General features: G+C 48.6%; 1 protein-coding gene across 10 annotated transcripts in view; it reads right to left on the bottom strand.

The window, feature by feature from the left end:
- TEAD4 (TEA domain transcription factor 4) overlaps positions 1-20,838 on the bottom strand; it is a 70,477-nt gene that overhangs the window by 32,372 nt on the left and 17,267 nt on the right. For 8 of the 10 annotated variants that reach the window (XR_009617508.3, XM_078450170.2, XM_078450169.2 and 5 more), the window contains exon 2: positions 9,642-9,896. Coding sequence is in view for 9 of the 10 variants with exons in the window: in XM_060658685.3 (XP_060514668.1) it covers positions 9,642-9,896 (255 nt within the window). In the remaining variant the exon portion in view is untranslated. Of the gene's footprint in view, positions 1-9,641; positions 9,897-14,546; positions 14,676-20,838 lie in introns of all 10 variants that reach the window. The other 2 variants (XM_060658687.3, XM_060658688.3) reach the window with 1 other exon arrangement.

Here is a 20,838-nt window from a genome sequence, read left to right as displayed (position 1 = left end):
TAAACCAAAATTAGGCTAAGATCATTTTAGGTTAAGATGGGTATGTTTATTCTCTTGATGATAGTAATTGGTTTCATAGGTGTATATGTCTGTCAAAACTCAACCAAATTATCCATTTGAATATGTATGTATAGTTCACTGTATGGTAATTATATTCCAATAAAACTACTTTCCAAATTTAAACTAAAAATAAAAAGCTTAGAGGTGCGTGGGTGGCTCAGTTGGTTGAGCATCTCACTGGCTCAGGTCATGAATGATCTCACGGTTCATGAGTTCGAGCCCCTCATGAGTTCAAGCCCCTCATCGGGCTCTGTTGTCACAGCTGGGAGCCTGGAGCCTGCTTCGGATTCTGTGTCTCCCTCTCGCTCTCTGCCCCTCCCCCATTCCCTCCCTCCCTCCCTCTCTCTCTCTCTCACCCTCAAAAATGAATAAACATTAAAAAAAGAATAATAAAAGGTTTAGGGACTTTGGAAGGGGCATATACTAGTGATGGTCTTGAAGCATTAGCCCCATCAACTTCACGGTAAACCTCCCTACTGCCTGTAGAAAGGCCAGCAATTACACCTATTACCAAAGGAGAAAACTGAAGTCAGAAAATCTCACCCAGATTGTCTACCAGAAGATCTAGGACCAGCTGCCTGGGTTTGAGCACTGGTGCAGCCACTGCGGGCGGTACAGTGAGCACCTGGCACCAAGAAGGTGCTGCTCAATTAATGGGAATTCGCCTCCAACACCGGGCCAGCGTCCTGGCCCTTTACGCAGCGGCACATCCTCTACAGTACATGTCAAGCAGCAGCAGCAGCTAGGGAGGAGGCCTGTGTCCTCCAGTGGCCAAGACCCTTACTCCAGACATTACAGATGGCTCGCCTCCTGTGAGAGCCCCAGGTCACGAAGACAGAGCCCCTCCTAGCCCCACAACTGCCTCTGCCCTCGGCTACAGAGTTCAGGAACCAGACAGGCCATCCTGGCCCTGGGCTAAGCAGTGGGGGCCATGGGAGCCAAACCCAAGGGGTCTGGGCTGGCTCAGCTGTCCTTTACCAACTTGTGCATCCTCCCCTCCCTTACCAGCTCATCTCAGACCATTATTCCACCCAGCCTTGTTCTGCTTATCAGAGGCAATGCTAGGAGTCGAGAGCTCCCCCTGGGTGGGAGTGAAGTGCTGGGCTTCTGTGGGTGTGTTGGGCCAAGAGGGGTCAAACAGCTTCCTTCCTGCCACCGGGGTGCTTTGGAGGTCACCCTGGCCATTCTGCCTCCAGGCCAGCTGGCATCTAATCCAGGCTTTACACATACATGGGGAGTTTCTACAGCTTCTTTCCCTCTTGTAACAAGAGCTACGATAGTGAACATTTATTTATTGAGCACTTATATGAGCTAGTACCTGTGCAAATACATGATGTGTACTGGGAGTTTTATTTGCATGCTCCTTGTCAATCCTCATGTCAACTCTATGCAGCTGCTACTACTGTCACATTTAACAGACAGGGAAATCGAGGTACAGAGAGGTTTGGAAAGCTGTTCAGGGTCACAGGCCAACAGGTAGTTAAGACTGAAATCCATGCAATCTGGTTCTATAGTCTGTCTCTTCAGTATTGCACAGAATTACTTCTATTTCACATGGGATTGAGGGCCGTCTCTCTGAAGGGTTGGACCTGGAGATCCCACAGGTCCAGTGTAGCCTAAGGAAGACAACTCTGTGGCCCAAGCAAGGGAAGTGATTTACTGAAAGTCACATAGTTTGTTAGTGTTCCAGGTGCCATGAGAACATACATTTCTAAGGCTTCATGACTATGATACAATGACTGCCCTCCCTTCGCCAAGCTGGGAACTTCCTCTGCAAGACCACTGTGCTCCTCCCTCTGGACTGATCCCCCAATTCTCTGGGGCTCTGCATGAAATAAGTCCTTGATGATGTCTGACTGCCCCTCACCTGACCCAGGTGCTGGAGGAAGAGCCGACTATTTGAACCCAAAAGCCTGCCCACCTGTTTTCATTCTCTTATGGACAGTGGTACCCACAGCTGATAGAAACCAATGTGCTTTGGATGATGTAGACGTCAGGAAGCCACAGAGTCAAAGGCAGAAGCGGAGAGAAGTAGGGAGCATGTGTTCAGAGGCAGAGCCCTGAAACTACAGCCAAGGTCAGCAAAGAGCAAGGGCCGAAAGAAACTAGTACAAAATCCAGATGAGTTAGTGGGAGAGAAAGAGACCTGCATCCTTGTCCCAGCTCTGCCACTTGCTGCTAAAACCCAGGCCTTTCTTCTCCCCTCCAGTTCAGAGACCACATGCTGGGACAGCGGGAGGCCAGCTTGGACCTCGGTGGGGGCAGCTGGGCATTACAGTGTGGCAGGTGGCCTTGGCCAACCCAAGAGAGGGCCTGGGTGGGGCTGGAAAGGACACCTCCGCCAGACTGTGGCCCATCTGTCAGGGGACATGTGTCCAACAGCCCCCACCTCATGTCCACAGCCCCATCCCACCATGGGTGAGGACAGCCGATGGACAAAGGTCAGCCTTGGCCTAACTACAGGCTGAGGGTGGGGCGTTCTCGATGCAGGGTCCACATATCACCACCACTTCCTCCCAACCCCACATACAGTGTCACACGTACCTGCCAGCCACCCCAGGCTTTTCCTTGAACACACACTACCACTGAAATCCTTATCCCGTTTGCACAACCCTGTCTGGAACAGGCCATTTCTGCATCTCATTTCCTCTGTATTGCCTCCTCTCTCTGCACCAGCCCTCTGTCTGGGCCATAAGGGTATTAAATGGCACAAAGGAAGTGAAGCACCTACCACCTAGCAGAAGGTCAGTAAGGTCAGTAAGGTCAGCGGTTGTTGTTCAGGTTGTTCATAAGGCCCCATTATGCTGAAAGCTATTAGTTTTCAAAATTGGAAAAGTTGAGAACCTGGGCACAGAGCCTCCCACCCAAGAGGAGACAGATCTGCACGTGCAGTGTTTTGGTTCACCAGAGGCCTCTCACGGGAGGGAGCCTCTTATGAGCTCTCCATTTCACCCTGGCAGCTTGGGACTGGTGGGAGCGGGGGGGGGGGGGGAGGCCAACCTTCCTCCACAACAGCCCTAATCCTGATGGCCTGGGGGCCTCTCTGTCCAGGGATCGGCTGAAGCTATAAACACCTGCAGCTGGAGGAGGAGGCTATTTGTGGAGAAGAAACTTCTGCCCAAAGCCTGGAAGCCTGAGAAGGCAGTGATTAGGCCTGACATCAGAGCTATTACCACCGTTGTCCCTGGAGGGCTCTGAGGCTTCTGGTGAAATCCTACTCGGCCTTCAAGGCTGCCGCCCCAAGAAGCCTTCCCTGATCCCCACCCAAGTGGGTGTGCCCACTCCCACCTCCAAGTCTGGGTGCACAGGGGTCTGTGCCTTTCTCTAAAGTCACTGGAGCGCCTGTCTTCCTCCCTCACTAACATTCAAGCTCCTTGAGGGCAGAGGACACGTCCCATTCAGCTCTACACTCCACTGCTGCTCTCTGGGCACCTCCATGGGCTCCCATCCCTGCGGTAACACTAAAAGGTCATGTCTTCTTCCAATGAGCACACAAAAAGATGCTCAACATCACTAATCATTAGGGAAATGCAAATTAGAACAAGATGCCATTTCACACCCACGAGGATGACCATTAAAAAAACAAACAAACGGAAAGTAACAAGTGTTGGCAAAGACGTGAAGAAATTGGAGCCCCTGTGTACCACTGGAACGACATAAAATGGTGCAGCCACTGGAAGACAGTTTGGCACTTCCTCAACAAGTGACCTCCAATTACCATTCAATCCAGCAATTCCATCTCTAGGTCTATACCCACAAGAATTGCAAGTAGGGACTCAGATACCTGCACACCCATGTTCAGAGCAGCACTACTCACAACAGCTGAAAGGTGGAAACAACTTACTGTCCATCAAGAGGTAAATGGATATATAAAATGTGGTGTATCTGTGCAACGGAGTATCATTCAGCTATAAAAAAATAATAGAGCTATGACACAGGCTACAACAAGGGTGAACCCTAAAGACACTGTGCTAAGCAAAATAAGCCAGTCACAACAGGACATATATTGTATGATTGATTCTACTTCCATGAGGTACCAAGAATAGGCAAATTCATATGGACAGAAAACAGAACAGAGGTTACCTACGGCTGGGGGAGGGGGTTGGGGAGTTAGTGTTTAATGGCTACAGTTTCAGTTTGGGATGGATGAGAAGGTTCTAGAGACAGATGACAGGGATGGCAGCAACAATGTGAACGAATTTAATGCCACTGAACTGTACCTTAAAATGGTCACAATGGTAAATTTTATGTGATGTATATCTTCCCACAATAAAATAAATGAATGTAACCAAAACCAAACAAAAAGGTGGCATTACTGTCATCACTCCTCGGTTGTACAAAATGAGGAACTGAGGCTGAGAAAGGTTAGACCACCAGCCCAAGGCCACACCAGTGCAAGTTTGAACTGAGGGTCACATCATCAGGCCTCCAGAAGCATGAAGTTAGCATTGTAAACCGGGGGGGGGGGGGGGGGGGGTACACAGAAGGGAGCCAGAAACCACAGAGCAACAGAGCAAAGGGCAGTGGAGGATCCAAGGAACATGGTGGTGGCAGGGGGCAGAAGCTCGGATGAGGGCACTGACCGCTGTCCCATCACCTCAGTGACCAGAGCCTTGACCTGGGCCTAGTCCCTACTCTGCCTCTCCTTAGCTGTGTGAGTTATCCAAAACAGGGTCTCTTCACCTCTGACAGTGGTCATCGCAGCACCTGCCTACAACGCCCATCAAAACCACCACACAGAGCCCCTCCTCTGGATGGGTGCTCACTGTCTTCCCCCTTCCCTGAGCACCTCCCTCCTCTACCCTGCTCATGCTACACTTCCTTCCAGAAAACTTCTAAGATAGCCTAGCCCCCTGAGTAACACTATACACAACATAAGTGCCATGAGATTACTTTCTAAAGATGTTTCTCCTGCCCCTCCATTGTCCCATGCAGTTGTGGACAACAGAGGCTGCAGCCCTCAGCCCAGGCCTGGCTCAGGGCAGTGGGAGCTTGTTCAAGAGGAGCTGCCCAGGTGGTAACAAGAACAAGAAGCCTGGGCCACAGGGCACCCAGTGAGACAATGGAGAAAGCAAGGAGAGGAGAAGCAGAAAGAGGGAAGAGAGGCCAGGAGAGCTCAGAGATTCAAGAGCATGGTGGGCAGGAAGGAATGGACACACAGAGAAGACACAGCTGGCCAGCCAGCCCTCTTGCAGGCAAGGCAGAGATGGCAAGACAGCGGGGACCAGGGCAGAGCTGCGAGGGGGGGAAAGACAGAGTGTGCGGGCAGATGGGGGTGACAAGTTGCCCCACGCTCACCTCCCCACCACCTGCCCACGGGGCCAGAGGCCAGGCTGGCCAAAGGAGGTCAGAGTGACCAGCATGGCGATGCCAGGGCGAGGGTCACACAGTGACGGGGCACAAACGAAGGCAGTTGTGAGCGAAGACGGCTAGCGGCCCCGGGAGCCTGTCTGCAAATGTGGGAGGCTCAGCTCAGAAGTCACAGGCGCTAATCTGTGCTGCAGCTCTGCATGCTATCCACATGTCTGCCTGGCCTTCCTCAGTGTCCTGCTCGGCTGCACTGGGGCCAGAGCTGGGAGCAGGCCTAATTCCTGTCCTCAGAGCCTCCAGCTCTAGACTCCTCCTCTGGGCGCCCTGGAATCACCCTGATGATCCTCAGCTCCCACCCTGTGCCCCACTGGGCTGGCCCACCTGGAAAACAACTGATGGCCTCTGAATGTGGGAAGCGGGGTGTGTACGGAGTGGGGCTCTCAGGGGCTCAGGCACTGGAGGATGGCAAGAGAGGGTCCCCAAGGGAAGATGAGAAGACGCAGGAGAGCAGCCAGAGTAAGGTGACGTCTGAGTCAGCTTGGCAGCCTGTCCCTCTTCCTCCACCTCCCGGGTCCCATCACACACACACACACACACACACACACACACACACACACACACACACACACGGGGCTGAGCTCAGAGCTATATATACCTCCCAGCTGGACGGCAGCCCCTGCTGAGTGAGGGCCCCTTCATCGACTCCCTGCGAGGTCCTGCCCTGGCTCAGCCCCCATGCCTGGTAAGAGGAGATGGGGATAAGCCAGCGTCTGGACCCCAGCAGGATCTGTAGTCAGGGAAGACAGGTGCTGTGGGGGCTGAGTGAGTCATCAGACTCATAGTGCCCCTGCCCAGAGCCTGGCCCACCTGGAGCCCGGGCCAAGCAGAAGGGGGAGGTGGTGCAGGGAGGAGAGGAGCAGGCGGGGCAGGCTTCACAGAGCACACAAAGGCCGTTCAGGGTGATGGGGGAGCACTGCGCTTGGGGGTAGGGGAACTGGTTCTACCCGTGGCTCTCGCACTTACTACCTGAGAGACTCTGGGAGAAACTCTTGGCCTCTCTGAGGTTCTATCTATCTCTACATCTGCAACCAGAGATTATAATTCCTCCCTCCTCTCCTTGAAAAGATTGAAGCGATAAAGGGTATCAGAGACCACTGAAAGCCTCTATCTTCCTTGGCACAACTAAGAGGCTCCGGGCCCCTGCACCCCTCCCCTCCCTCCCTCCCAGGTCCTCCCCTGTGTGATCCCCCTCCTGGTCTCTCTACACAGGAGGAGAACCACAAAAGGGACACCAACATGGCCAGGGCAGTTTGCCAAACACCATTTTCAGCCTGTTTCCCCACCACTTAACAGCTCCCCTCCAGCCAAACAATTCCAACCCAAGGCCTGCCAGAGACCCGCAGGCTTGCACTTCCCAAACTGGCTCAGTCACAATCTCAGGCTTGCACTTCCCAAACTGGCTCAGTTACAATCGCCTGCTGACTGATAACAAAGTCTCTTAACCCAATTCCTTTAAATGTGAAATGGGGAGAGAAATATCTACCCACAACCACTAAATAAAACTAAGTATCCCCCCACCAGACATCCACCACCAGGTGAACAGATAAACAAACTGTGGTCTATCCATACGGTGGAACGTTATCTGGCCTTGAAAAGGAAGTTCTGACATAGGCTGCAACGTGCAGGAGCCTTGAGGACATTACGCTGACTGAACTAAGGCAGTCACAAAAGGGCAAACAAACAACACCATAGGATTCCACTTCTCAGAGGTGCCCAGAGCAGTAACATCCATAGAGACAGAGAGCAGAACGGTGGTTGTCAGGGGCTGGGGGGAGGAGGGGATGGGATGTAGTGTTTAGTGGGTACGAAGCTTCAGTTAGGAAGATGAAGTTCTGGAGATGGATGGGGCTGGTGGCTGCACCACAGTGTGAATCTACTTTCTGCCACTGAGCTGTACACTTACAAATGGTTAAAAGAATATACTTTATGTTATATATATTTTACCATACATGCACACACACACACACACACAAAGAAACATCTCAGCATTCAAAGTCTGGTCCACAGTGGCACCCAAATAAATGTCTGCTGATTCTTCCACATTCTGCCATCTCCACAGGTACCCTCAGCTCTTGCCCTTTCCTGAATGCCTCTTAGCTGCTTGTGTTTGCCAGAAAACTTGTGCTTGTCCCGGGCACACATCACGGCTTCCCCACAAGAGACCCTGACAACTCTGAAGCTAAACAGTTTGCCCTCCCCTTCCCCCCAACCCCTTCATACCTTCACACCTCAGCTCTTAATCAATACCCATCCCATTCTCCACTAAAGTAGTAGAAAGAGCCTAGAACATCAGTTCTCCATTCCTCTCCAGCTCTATGGGAAGAAACTAGGTAAAGCGCTTGATCCCACATCTAGCACCCAACAGGTGTTCCATACGCATCCACCGTCTTCTCCATGAGGATTCCCAAGGGGCCAAAAATAAGAAGCAACTACTAGAGCAGGAAGTGGTTAGAGCAGGGGTGGTACGGGGTGTGGGGAGGACGATGCAGGGCATGGACACCTACAGAAGTAAGACAGACTCTGTAGGGATCCAGCAAAGCCACAGCGGTAGGACTGGTGAGGAGAGATGAGCAGTTAGAACTTGTAACTGGTGCCCGAGGACGAGATCCAGGGTCCACCTTGCCCACCTTGCTTTCCCAACAAGTTAAAGAAAGAGAGGAATCACTCTGGCCTTGTAGGTAAAGCTGCAGGTAAAGAGTGAGTACCAGGTGCTGTGAGAGCCCTATACTCCCCAAGGCAGTAACACACAGGACCCATGTTCAGTCCAGTTGAGCTCAGTTGAATAGTGTCCCCCCAGAATTCTTGTCCACCCAGAACTTCAGAATGTGACCTTATTTGGAAACAGGATCTTTACAGATGTACTAAGATATACACTGGATTAGGTGTGACTAGTATCCTTACAAGAGGTCAGGACACACAGGAAGACAGTCGTGGGACAACAGAGTCACTGACTGGAGTGATGCAGCTACAAGCTAAGGAAGGCCATGGATTGTGAGCGACCCAGGAGCTAAGAGAGAGGCTGGAACAGACCCTGCCTCAGAGCCTCCAAGAGGAACCACCCCAAAGACACCTTGACTTCAGACCTCTGGACCCCTTAACTGTGAGAGAATACATTTCTGCTGTGTTAAACCACCAGTTTGTGGTCATTTTTCACAGCAGCCCTCTGAGGTGAATACAGCTAGCTCCCACGAACCCCTCACAAAGCGCCCTTTACTGTGTTGGAGGGAGGGGCACCAGCGTTTGATGGGGGAGAGAGAACCTGAATGTAAACTTCTGGGGGTGGATACCTGGCCTAGAACCATTTTGTTGGGAGCCAGGGCAGGGCCCTCTGTTGTCAAGGGTGCCAACCAGTTACAGAAATCCTCCCACCGCCTACCCAAGACCAGTGTTTCAAGCTGGGGGTACTGGGAGACTTTCCACTGGGAATGAAAGCCTGACCTGGGCCTTCCAACAGCTATTCAGTTTTTGGTTTTGTTTTACTTTTCCACATAACCTCTCTTCCATCCAAAAGTCAGCACAGCCCCAGGCAGACTGCTTGGTCCTTCCCACAGGGCTACTGGACATAAAGTATCTCTGAACGTTCTGAATCCTCAGCCACTCACAAAGATCAAGGCTTTCCAGATCACTCTGAGCTCAATGGGACCTTTCCTGAGGGAAAGGTCTACAGCACTCTGCTTGACTCTCTCCTGCAACACTCCACATCTGTCGTGTTGCACAGACATGTGTGTGCTCACCTCACCTACCCCCACCATATTGTGAGCAGGGTCCAGATCTTCCCCGCTTAGGCTTGGCACGCAGAAGCCTCACGACTGAGTGCATGAATGAGGGAATGAGTGAGTCCAGTAACCACCTTCCTAACCTCCCTTCACAGTCAAGGTAGGGAGCTGGGAGCTCATGAAGCATTTGCCTGGGGAACAGCTTATGGGATTTTCCCAGCTTGCTCTGGCGGGAGGGGGTTATTCTTCTCCTTTCCCAAGCCTTCTACCACAGCTTCTCTCCCACTCTAAGGCTTCTCCTCACACACTCTCCCACACTTTGGGAACCCAGGTCAGTGGAAGCAGCGTCCACCTGATAAATGCCCTAGCAGTCATTCCCCCGTGCATTACTTGAAGAACCCCAAGGTTGCTGTGCCTGGCCCCTTGCCGGGCCCTATTTCCAGAGCTGGATCACGAGGGCAGGGGCCTGCCACCCTACCCCAACAGGCTCCTTACCGTACATCTTGCCCTCATCCGAGAGGATGATTTTGCGGCGGCCGCAAGGCGGGTAGATGGCCAGGGCCTCCTGGAAGCTCTGCTCGATGTCCGGACTCCATACACCCTCCGCATCATTGTCGATGGGCTTGTCCAATGCCTGGCTGCCCCCAGAGACGTTGCTCCCCTCAGGGGAGTTAGGAGGGCTCCACTCGTTGGAGGTAATGGTGCCGGCCTTGCCCTCCAAGGCTCCGCTTGGAGGAGCGCCCGTTGGACCTGTTTAGGCAGAAACCTCCGCTTCGGTGGAAGAACACATGTCCGTGGGATGGGGCACCCAGGGGAGTGCCAAGCCCCAGGATCAGTTGCCCTTCCTTGCTTGGCCACCCACAGCACAGGAGCTCAGAGGGAATAAGGCCAGGGACCCAGGGGATAAGGAATGAACTGAAAGATCTGGGAGCATCAAGAGACCTGGAATCTGGGGCAGGTCATGTCCCCTCTGTAGACCTAAGCTTCCCACCCTGTTAAGTGAGCACAAACATCCCAGGCACCTGGGATGACCTGACAGATACAGGGAGGTTGGAACTCAGAACTAAATCTCAATCTTCAGCAAAAAGAATACTGACAAAATATGACAAGACTGTCTGTCTGCCTAAACCCTAGGTTAAAAAGACAGTCTTAACCCATACTGCAGAAAATTCCCAAAGATAAAATCTTGCTAAAGAGCTTCTCAAAATCTAAAATTACAACATAGAAGAAAGAGGAAACAATCTACCATGATCAAGATTCAATAGAATTAGAGCCAAGAACTAGAGATAACTGAACTATCAGATAAAAACTATTATATAATGGTATTTCAAATAATTATCGACTTAAACAAGGAATTGGAAACATGAGAAAGAATTAGACACAATCAAAAAACACAAAGCAGACTGGAAAAAGAACCAAATAAATATTTTAGTCACTGAAGTTAAAACTAAATCGTTTGGGGCACCTGGATGGCTCAGTTGATTAATTGTCCTGCTACGGCTCAGGTCATGGTCTCACAGTTCGTAAGTTCAAGCCCCGTGTCGGGCTCTGTGCTGACAGCTCAGAGCCTGGATCCTGCTTTGGATTCTGTGCACCCCGCCCCCCTTCCCCACTCATGTCTGTCTCACTCTGTCTCTCAAAAATAAATAAATGTTAAAAAATATATATTAAAAAAACTCAATGGTTTAACTGAGATTAACAGCACATTAGATACAGCCAGAGAAAGAAGAACCTGGAAAAAATATCTTAAGATATTACTGAGAAATGTATTTTTGTAATGATGATAAAGAGCAAAGGAGAACAAAATAAGGCACTTCAACATACCTCCAATTAGCATTCCAGAAAGAGAGAATACAGAAAGTGAAGTAGAACAACATTTGAAAAGATAATGGCAAGGAAATTTTTCAGAAATAATGAAATACATGAATCCTCCAATTAAGGAACCATACTGAATCCTAACCAGGATAAATTAAAATAAAATAAACACATACTGTAAGGACACTGCAGAATACCAAAAACAAAGACTAGGTCTTAAAAGCATCCAGAGTGAAAAAAGACAAATCACCTACAAAGGAAGGACTATGATATTAATTGTATATACAGATAGTGGACTTCTCAACAGTAGCACAGGAGGACCCAAGATAAAGTCTCTAAACTGTTGACAGAAAAATAACTGTTAACCCAGAATTAAAAGCCCAACCAAAATATCATTCGAGAGTAAACATTTAAAAAAAAAAAAAAGCATTTTTAGACAAAGATGGAGAGAATTTACTACTAACAGACCCTCACTTAAAAAAAAAAAAAACAAAACAGTAAAGGAGGTATTTTTTTAAAGGGAGCTTCTAGGAAAAGAAGGCATGACACACATGGAAGAGGTGAGCAAAGTTATGGTAAAATAAAAATGAATCTAAACAATATTAACTATATAAAAACAATAACAACAATGATGGTGGCTACGTTTGGTCATGCAATACACACACGTGTATATATGTACATGCAAGAAAAACCATGTTTCTGAACCATACATTCTGAAGATGCATCTGCTAAAACTCCAGACCCAGTCACAATAAAAAATACTTATTAGCAAACTCTATAAACAAGGAAACTTCCTTAAATGTGACAAATGGCACCTTCCAAAACCCTACTGTGATGTTGTGATTTATAATAAGAAATGTGTATCTGGTCTTTGTCCCAGTTTCTAGCACAGAGTTCCTAAAACCCCTGGAATTTCCAAAGAGATGAGAACGATAAAGGTGTCTTATTATGTGAATGTGGTGACTTTTGGAATGCATCTATCTAAGGATGAAGGCTGGTGGTCAGGAGAACTAACCATGTAATTAGAGGGTTGGAACCTTCAGTCCCACACCACCACCCCTTTTGCAAAGTACAGGGAAGGGAAAGGGACTAGAGGTTGTATTAATTGCCAATGGCCAATAATTTAATCAATTGTGCCTATGTAATGAAGCCTCCATAAAAACAAAAAAGGAGGGGCTTCCGAGAGTTTCTGAGTTGGTGAACACATGGAGATTTGGGGAGAATGGCACACACTTGTAGAGGTTATGGAAGTTCTATGCCTTCCCCCCGACCTTGCCCTATGTATCTGTTTCACTTGACTCTTCCTGAGTTACGTATTTTTTGTAATAAACCAGTAATCTAGTAAGTAAAGTGTTTCTCTGAATTCTATGAGCCACTCTAGCAAATCAGTTGAACTCAAGGAGGGGTTACTAGAACTTCCAATGTATAACCAGTGATAACCTGGGCTTGCCACTGGTATCTGGGGTTGGGGGGGCAGTCTTATGAGATAAGCCATTAACCTGTGGGATATGATGCTACCTCCAGGTAGACAGTGTCAGAATTGGATTGTAGGACACCCAACTGGTGCTAGAGACTTGTTGATTAGTGTAGGAACGTCCTCACCCCCCAACCCCACTCACACACACGCACATTGGAACTGGTAACCAGAACTTTAATGTGCACAACACTTACTGATTAAACACTAGAAGCATTACCTTAAATTCAGAAATAAGGTATCACTTTCAACATTTATACTCACACTGTACTAGAGTCCTAGCCAACACAGTAGGACAAGACAGATCTCAAGATTGGAAAAAAGGAAGTAAACTGTCATTATTATAAGGAATTACAATAGAAGACTGAAGGGATTTCACAAATTACAATTACATTCTTTGATACCAGAAGTAAGATGGCATATCTTACTAATTTCTAAAAATATTCCGTCTAGAGGGGAGTCTGGGTGGCTCAGTCAGTTAAGCATCTGACTTTGGCTCAGGTCATGATCTCACAGTTCATGAGTTCAAGCCCCACATGGGGCTCTGTGCTGACAGCCTGCTTTGGATTCTGTGTATGTCTCGCTCTCTGCCCCTCCCCAGCTTGCACTCTGTCTCTCTCTCTCTCTCTCAAAAATAATTTTAAAAATTTTTTAAGAAAAATAAATAAATATTCCATTTAGAAACCAAAGTCGTAATTTACCTACTGATAAATCTAACAATAGGTGAGACAAAGGAAATCATAATGGTTTTGAAAGACATAAAATACCTAAATAAATGGAGAGGAAAATTGTGCTCCTGGATGGGAAAAGATCATAAAGATGTTGAATCTTTACCAAAAAAATAATTTCAATGAAATTATGATTAAAAATTCCACAAGGTCTCAGGGCACCTGGGTGGCTCAGTCAGTTGAGCATCCGACTTCAGCTCAGGTCATGATCTCACAGCTCGTGGGTTCAAGCCCCGTGTCGGGCTCTGTACTGACAGCTCAGAAGCAGAGGCTTGCTTCGGATTCTGTGTCTCCCTCTCTCTTTACCCCTCCCCGCTTGTACTCTGCCTCTCTCTCTCTCTCTCAAAAGCAAATAAAACATTAAAAAAAAAAAAAAATTCCACAAGGTCTTCCACAAAACTTAACAAGCTGATCTCAAAATACATGGAAGAACAAAGACCATTCTCAAGTTGTCTTAACTCACTGTCTTCACCCTTCCTTTCTTCTCTTTGGTCTCATATTTTGCCAGACCCATTCCCTACATGTTTTCCTCAGGGTTCTGACCTGACCTCTCCTTTCAAAACCTGATACATACCCTCCTGGGGGATCCCCACTCACAGCTTACATTCCCACTGTATATTTTTGATTCCCAAATCTGTACGTCCTTCCTGAGTTTGGGCATATATGGCAACTGCTTACCAGGCAGCCCTAATCAGCCTTCTCTGAAGCTCCTCAAACTCAACATGTCCAAAACCAAATTTTCAGCTTGCCAGTGAGTCCTGGTCCTCCCCCTCCTCCTCTGTGTCTCTCAAGAAATGACACCGCCATCCACCCAGAGACCAGAAATCTAAGAATGTATTGACTTTTCCCTCTTATCTCCATAAATAATTAACAACCACATCCTATCTATCTCCTCAAAGTCTTCTTGAAGCCACATCTCTTTCTATCTCAAGCCCTAATCCAAGCTTCCGCTAGTGCTCACCTGGATGACTGTGCCAACCCCATGTAGACTCCATAATCTGTCACTGCAGCCACAGTGATTTTTCTACAATACAAATCTGATCATGTGATTCCTCTACTTAAAATCTTTCAATGGCTTTCCCATAATCTTACATAAAATGATATGTTCCACAATAGGATTTTATAAGGCCCTTCATCAACTGATTCCTGCTCTCCTGCCATACCTTCCATGCACCTACATGGTCCTCTATACTCTCTTCTTTGCACCCGGCCCTAACCCCCACACTCAATTAACATAATAAGCTCTTTATACCTGGAAGGGCTGCCTGCAGCCTTCCTCCCCATCCCTCCCTCACCTAACTCCTACGCATCTTTAAGGTCCAGCGAAAATGTCATTTCCTCTGGGAGGATGACCCAGACCTCAAGTCTGGATTAGGCACCCACCTCTGAGTTCCAACAGGTCCCCGTGCTTTACATATCTGACCCCTCCATCTCCCATGAATGATCGGCCTCCCCCATACGTCAGACTCCACGAGGGTGGGGATGGTTGTCTTTCTCTAAGTCCTCAGCACACTGCACAATGCGGAGAACAAAAGAATGAATAAATGAGTAGATATTTGCTAAGTGTTTTTTGTGAAGTAATGATTTCCCTGTGGGGAAAATGAACTGTTCTGTGTTTAGTGTCAGGAAACCAAAAAAATATCAGTAAATGTCCGGACTTTGGCACACCACGGGGAGAGCTTCAGTTGTAGGTTAATTCCTTTGGGATTTATTTTGGAGGTTTGTAAAATGAAAGTGTGATGTCTGGGCATCAAGAGACTGGTTCTAGTTCCAGTGTTATAAGCAACCGTGTGACCATTGTCAAATTCGTCCATTTCGTAGATTGGGATCTAAGGTCCTTTCTGTCCTACAGTGCCTGTGGCTCACATTCGCTGCCCAGGTCCTCCACTTCTTCTGGGACCGCTCCTACCATGCAGACTTTCACCTGTGGCTTTGCTCAGAGAAGGCTGGAGAACTGACCTGCCATGGAGAGATATCCCATATGCTGGTCAACAAGATCTGATGTTAACTAGCATGGGGCATGACGTAGAGTCAGTGCTCAGTAAGAGCTATATTAATCGTCACCATCATTATCTAAGCTACAAATAATGCCTCACGTGGAAGGTCTAAAGTCCTAAATGGACCTAACAGATACATATACCTTCAGCTAGTATTGATTAATGTTAATAAATAAATAATATTAATACTTAAAGTCTTGTATGTCCTAGCTTCAGCCTGGATTCTCTTCTGGGACCTGGCACTAAACCCAAATGGTTACCCCAAGCCAGATGGAGGGTGCTATGAAGTCCAGAAAGGAGAGAAGGAAAGGAGGGAGGCCCAATCTCCCTGATACTACATAAACCTTTCTGAGGAGTAGAGACCGGGGTCTCTGGGCCCTCTTTCACCACAGCTGAGCTAGACCAGCCAGGTGAAGTAAGCACGTTCAGCCCCTGTATTAGTTGGGCCCAGGGCAGCCCAGTGGACCACCAGACCTGGGGAAAACCAGAGAGTCCTGTCAGATACTGCCCCACAAGTGAGGTTTCTGAGGACCTGCACTTTGTGTTCCCAAGATTGGGTCCATCCCAGGGGAAGCAAGGCAGGGGGTCACCCAAGGCCCCAAGCCCTGGGATTTGTGACTGAAATGGAGTTGCTCCCAGCCCTGTGTGGCCCTGCTGCCCCCAGGCCATAGCTCTCACTGGCTGGCCTCTCCCAGCCTCACCGCCCACGGCCCCAGGCCTGGCAGCTGCCTTCCCTCACCAGGCAAACCTCCCACACAGCCTAGGCCCTGCAGCTAGTAGAATGGAGGGTAAGCCAACACCAGTCCAGAGAAGGAGCCCCACTCCCCCTCCTTCCCCAAACCCTCCACAATGACCCCATGGGCCTGCCAGGACGAGAGCAGGAGGGGAGGACAGATGGCACAGTTATGCCTGGGCCATGTGCCATGAACAGAGGAATAAAAATAATCCTTGGCTTAGCTTCCAGGGCCTGGCCTGGAGGCCTCTGGTTCTGCCCCCAGCCCCACCCAAAAGCCCACCAGATGGCCCACCCAATGCCAGCTCCAGGCCCAAACAACACTCAGCTCCACCCTAGGGGCCATAGATGCCAGTTACTCAGGAATTTTCAGGAGAATTAGAACTCACAGGCTTTTATTAAGATCTTTTTAATAATGAGAAGAATAAACTCCCCAAAAACACTTTCAGGAGAAGAAGGGGATCAGGATCCCCAGGTTATAAATGGAGAAACGAAGCCTCAGGGAGGGCAAATGGCTTGCCCTGAGAAAGTTGAAGAACCAGACCTCATCCCCTTTGGTCCTGTCCCCTGCCTGCTCCAGGGCCATATCCTCAATCAAAATCTCCATCTCCTGCTCAAAAGCCCACCCCTTCAGTACCCTTCCATGGCCATCAGGGACCACTAAGCTCTACCCTTCTCCCCCTAGCCTGCAGAACCCCCAAGATGCAACTCAACACGGGACAGTGCCTGATCTGTGTTCACCTACTTCCCACTGGTCTGTGAGCTACCTGAGCACATAATTATTTCTTATACATTAGCACCTCCCCCAACTCTCCTGGCTCAGTGTTGGGAATTTAGATAGATGTCACCCTACTTTAGGTAGTACCAGTTATCCCACTGATTCCCTTTCCTCAGTCAAGAACAAATCTCCCACTCGTTTCCTTTTATCATAGTATCTCTAACTTGTTGAGGGTCAATGCATGTTATAACCTTCTCCCTGTGCTCCCGACCCCAAATCGGAAGTGATGGAGACTGAAACTCAAAGTTTATGACACTTGCCTGGTATCATCCAGAGTAAAGGAGAGACAATTCAGAGGGGCCCTGAGTTCCCTGCCCAATTATGAGGGTAGAAACGGTTCTCTCTGCCCCTTGTCTCCCGACTCAGATTCCAAGAGCTCTGGGATCCAGGCTAAAGGCTCCAGCTCCATCAGGGTCCTCATGACCCGTGGGCCCTGACATCCAGCACACCTGCTACTCTGATGCTCTCCTGGGGCCCCTGGAAAGAATGGCCACCTTTATCCCAATGACTCTTTAAATAAGCTGAAAGGAAAGAGAAAATGGGATTTCCTTCCAGGAGAACCATCCCATCTCCCACTATATGAGTCTCAGAAGTATAAAGTTAGAGGAAGCAGAGGGAGCTGCTAAAGTAGTTAGCAGCTTCTGCCTCAATCTGAGAGCATGAGACCTTCTTCAGGCTGGTGGGCTTATCTGCAAGGCTTGGTAACCAAGGCCAGTGGAGTTATGTCTCTGAACCTCAGGTGCTTTGTTCAACCCACCATAGTTGTGGTTATAGAACATCTACGTTGGATGCAGTGTGGATCCTTTGTATCAATACATTTCAGAGCAGAGACAAGAATGAGCCCTCCCATCATTACGTTGGCTATTCCCACTGGACTAGACTCTGGAGACTGGGCCCAACTGTACGAGTGCCAAACAGTGCTACACACACTGAACCACAAGTACAAAACGCAGAGCTCTGTGCAAGCTCCCTGATTTGGGGGGTTGCAGTAGATCTCTAAGTCTTCACTGCCCTGACCTCATTTCTTAGTAAGAACAGGAAGGGAAATCAGGAACAGTGGATGCCAGACTCATCCCCACTCTCCCCTCCAGCCCCCTTGGTCTCCTCAGCAACTCCTGAACCCCAAGTTTACTCACAATGACTTCCTGCTTAGGGTGGGCCTCCTTCCTGACACCAGTCCATTAACAACCATCTGCTGAGGGTAGGAGAAGTGGGGGGAGGTGGTTCAACTACAAGCTGAATAAGGTCTGAGGATCTACTGTAGAACAGGGTGACTACTGCGGATAACACTGTATCGTATCATTGAAAATTGCTGAGAATACAGCTTAAATGTTCTCACCAAAAAGAAAGACATGAGGTGACAGATGTGATAATTAAGCAGATGAGGGGGGATCCTTTCACAATGTGTATGAATATCAGGTCACCACAATGCACACTTAACATATCTTACAATTTTAAGTCACTTATACCTCAACAAAGGTGAATTTTTTAAAAAGAAAAATACATTTTTTAAAAACCACCTGCGTACCTATTTTGCGGACTCAACTCTGGAGAAATGGGTTCGGGCCCTCAGGGAACTTAGATGGGGGAGGGAGGCTGAGTGCTACAGAGGGTGAGTGGCTTTGGAGGAATCAGGTACAAGGCACACAGCTCAAGCCAGGGCCTGCATCGGCCCCGGGCTCCACCCACAAAGTAGTTCAGGTCCGAACTACTCACTGGGCCTCCTCAGAGGTCTCTGTCCTGATTCTAGTTGATGTCTTCTTTACTAGTCGGCGATGTCTGAGGAGCAGGGCAAATTTACAGCCTGCAAGGTGCCTAGAAGACTGGCTGCTTAGTTGTAACTGCAGAGGCTGAGAGATGGAAGAAGAGAGAACCCAGCCTCCAGGCAGGGCTAGGCCATAGCGGGGAGGCCCACTTCCCCAACACACAGTGCTGCCTCCTCCCCTAGTGCACGGCCCCCATGCACTGGGCAGATGAACTGCAGGACAGGTTCAGGTGGCCCAACACTCGTGGCAGAGAGGGCGAGCAGTCAAGGAAGCACCGGGATACTGAGGGACTGACATTCTGCTCACCGAAGAGAGAACTAGTTTCATATTAAGACTAGAAGGTACCATTTTTACATACCCATTCTGTGCCTGGCACGGGGCTAAGCACTTGACTATAATATCTCCTCCAATCCTCCCAACCCCCCTTTGAGGAGGCTAGTACCGCTCATTTCAGATGATGATGCCGGGGCCCCCCAGGTGCAGTGCTATGCCCAAACCCCAAAGCTCCAAGTGGCAAGGCTCAGTCCCTTCCCCTCAGCAAACTGCCTCTTGCCCACTGCAATGCTGCTTGAACCTCTTTGCCAACAGTTCTGTGAACAACAGGATGCTGATTCTACACCATGCGGGATTTAAGTTAGTTGTAAAGCGTAACAGGGACAGGTACCAGCTCCAGGACTGACCAGGTAAGGGGAGCTGGAGGCATACGGACCCCACAGCCCCCACAGCCTCTGGCAAAGGTCCCAGGTGGGAGATGCAGGCATCCCAAGGTTTGTGTGTGTGACAAAAACCCCAAAAGAGAAAGTTGCCCTCCATCTTACAGATACAGGGACTAAGGCCCTACGAGGTAAAACAACTTGCCAAAAGGCCCCATGGCTCATTAAAACCGGGACTAGAACCAAGCCTCAGCCCCATGCTTTCTTGCCACGCAAGTAAAACTGCCATGCCCATCATCTGGATGCCTCTCAAAGAGGAGAGAAAGTTGGTTCCTAGGAAGGAGGGCAGCAGGTGACCCACATGTGGATAAGCAGGTTCCCCAGCCAAAAAGATCGTTCCCTCCTATTTTCATGCCCAACAGCTCCCCATAAGGGATTTAGTCCTTTGAGTCTTTCATTCATTCATTTAAAACTATATATTGAACAACTACTATATGCCAGGCCTTGAGTACAAGGTCACAACTGACATGGTCCTGCTCTCAACATCCTTCAGCCTAGTGGGTGCAGGGGCCCAGAGTTCCCTGTGAAGCTCCTGATTATTCACAGAACATTCACAAATTCTGTATTGCAAATCCACCTACCTACTAAAATCTATAACTCCTACATCAATACTTACAGCGCTTCTGTGGTTATTTGGAGAAATGTACACACTCTGCACAGCCAAAAATGTGAGTTACCATCATACACACTCCCACCTGAGGTTGACCAAGGCTGTATCTGCTTTCTGGCTCCAGCTCTCACAGTGTACACAAGTGTCCTTTTCACCGTCTATTCAGTGCCACTTTTTTCACAATTTTATGCTTTTTGTTACTGATTTCGCAGTTTAAAATGGCCCCAAGAGCAGTGCTGCAGCGCTGGCTAGCGTTCCTATGTACAAGAAGGCTGCCATGTGCCCTACGGAGAAGACATGTGAGTCTGATAAGCTTCGTTCAGGTTGACTAATAATGCTGTTGGCTGTGACTTCAATGGTAGTAAATTGGTAACATATATTTTTTTATTGTTTATTTATTTTTGAGAAAGACAGCATGAGCAGGAGAGGGGCAGAAAGAGAGGGACACACAGAATCTGAAGCAGGCTCCAGCTCTGAGCTGTCAGTACAGAGCCCGAAACCAGGCTCAAACTCACGAACCGTGAGATCATGACCTGGGCTAAAGTCAGACACTTAACTGACTGAGCCACCCAGGCATCCCAAATCAGTGACACATATTCAATAAGGTGTCTTTGAACAGAAACACACATAAAACATAAAACAAGGGTTATGAAATTCATCAGTTGAAAACATTGCACTAGATGCTCATAGGGACCTAATAAGAATCAGGTGTACCCATGGAGGGTAACAGATTAAACAATTATAGATGAGTATCTTAGGGGGTGGGGATAGGATTTTAGTAGATGCTGAACTCAAGGCCTTGGGAATACCACATCTAGTGGAGACAGAAACATCAAAAGGTAGAAACCACCCAAATGAGCATCAAAAGACAAAGGGACAAACAAAATGTGGCATATCTATACAATGGAATATTATTCAGCCTAAAAACAGGAATGAAGTACTGACACAGGCTACAACATGGATGAACCCTGACATTATGTTAAGTCAAATAAGTCAGTCACAGAATGACAATTCTATGCTTCCACTGATTTTACAGCAATCCTTTTAAGCGCACCAGGAGACAGAAGGGAAAAAGATG

This window comes from Panthera onca, chromosome B4 (genome assembly GCF_046562875.1).
Source record: "Panthera onca isolate mPanOnc1 chromosome B4, mPanOnc1 haplotype 2, whole genome shotgun sequence".
In the NCBI taxonomy this organism is placed as follows: Eukaryota; Metazoa; Chordata; class Mammalia; order Carnivora; family Felidae; genus Panthera; species Panthera onca.
Note: the sequence above shows the minus strand (reverse complement) of the source record. Positions and strands in the feature narration are given on the sequence as shown.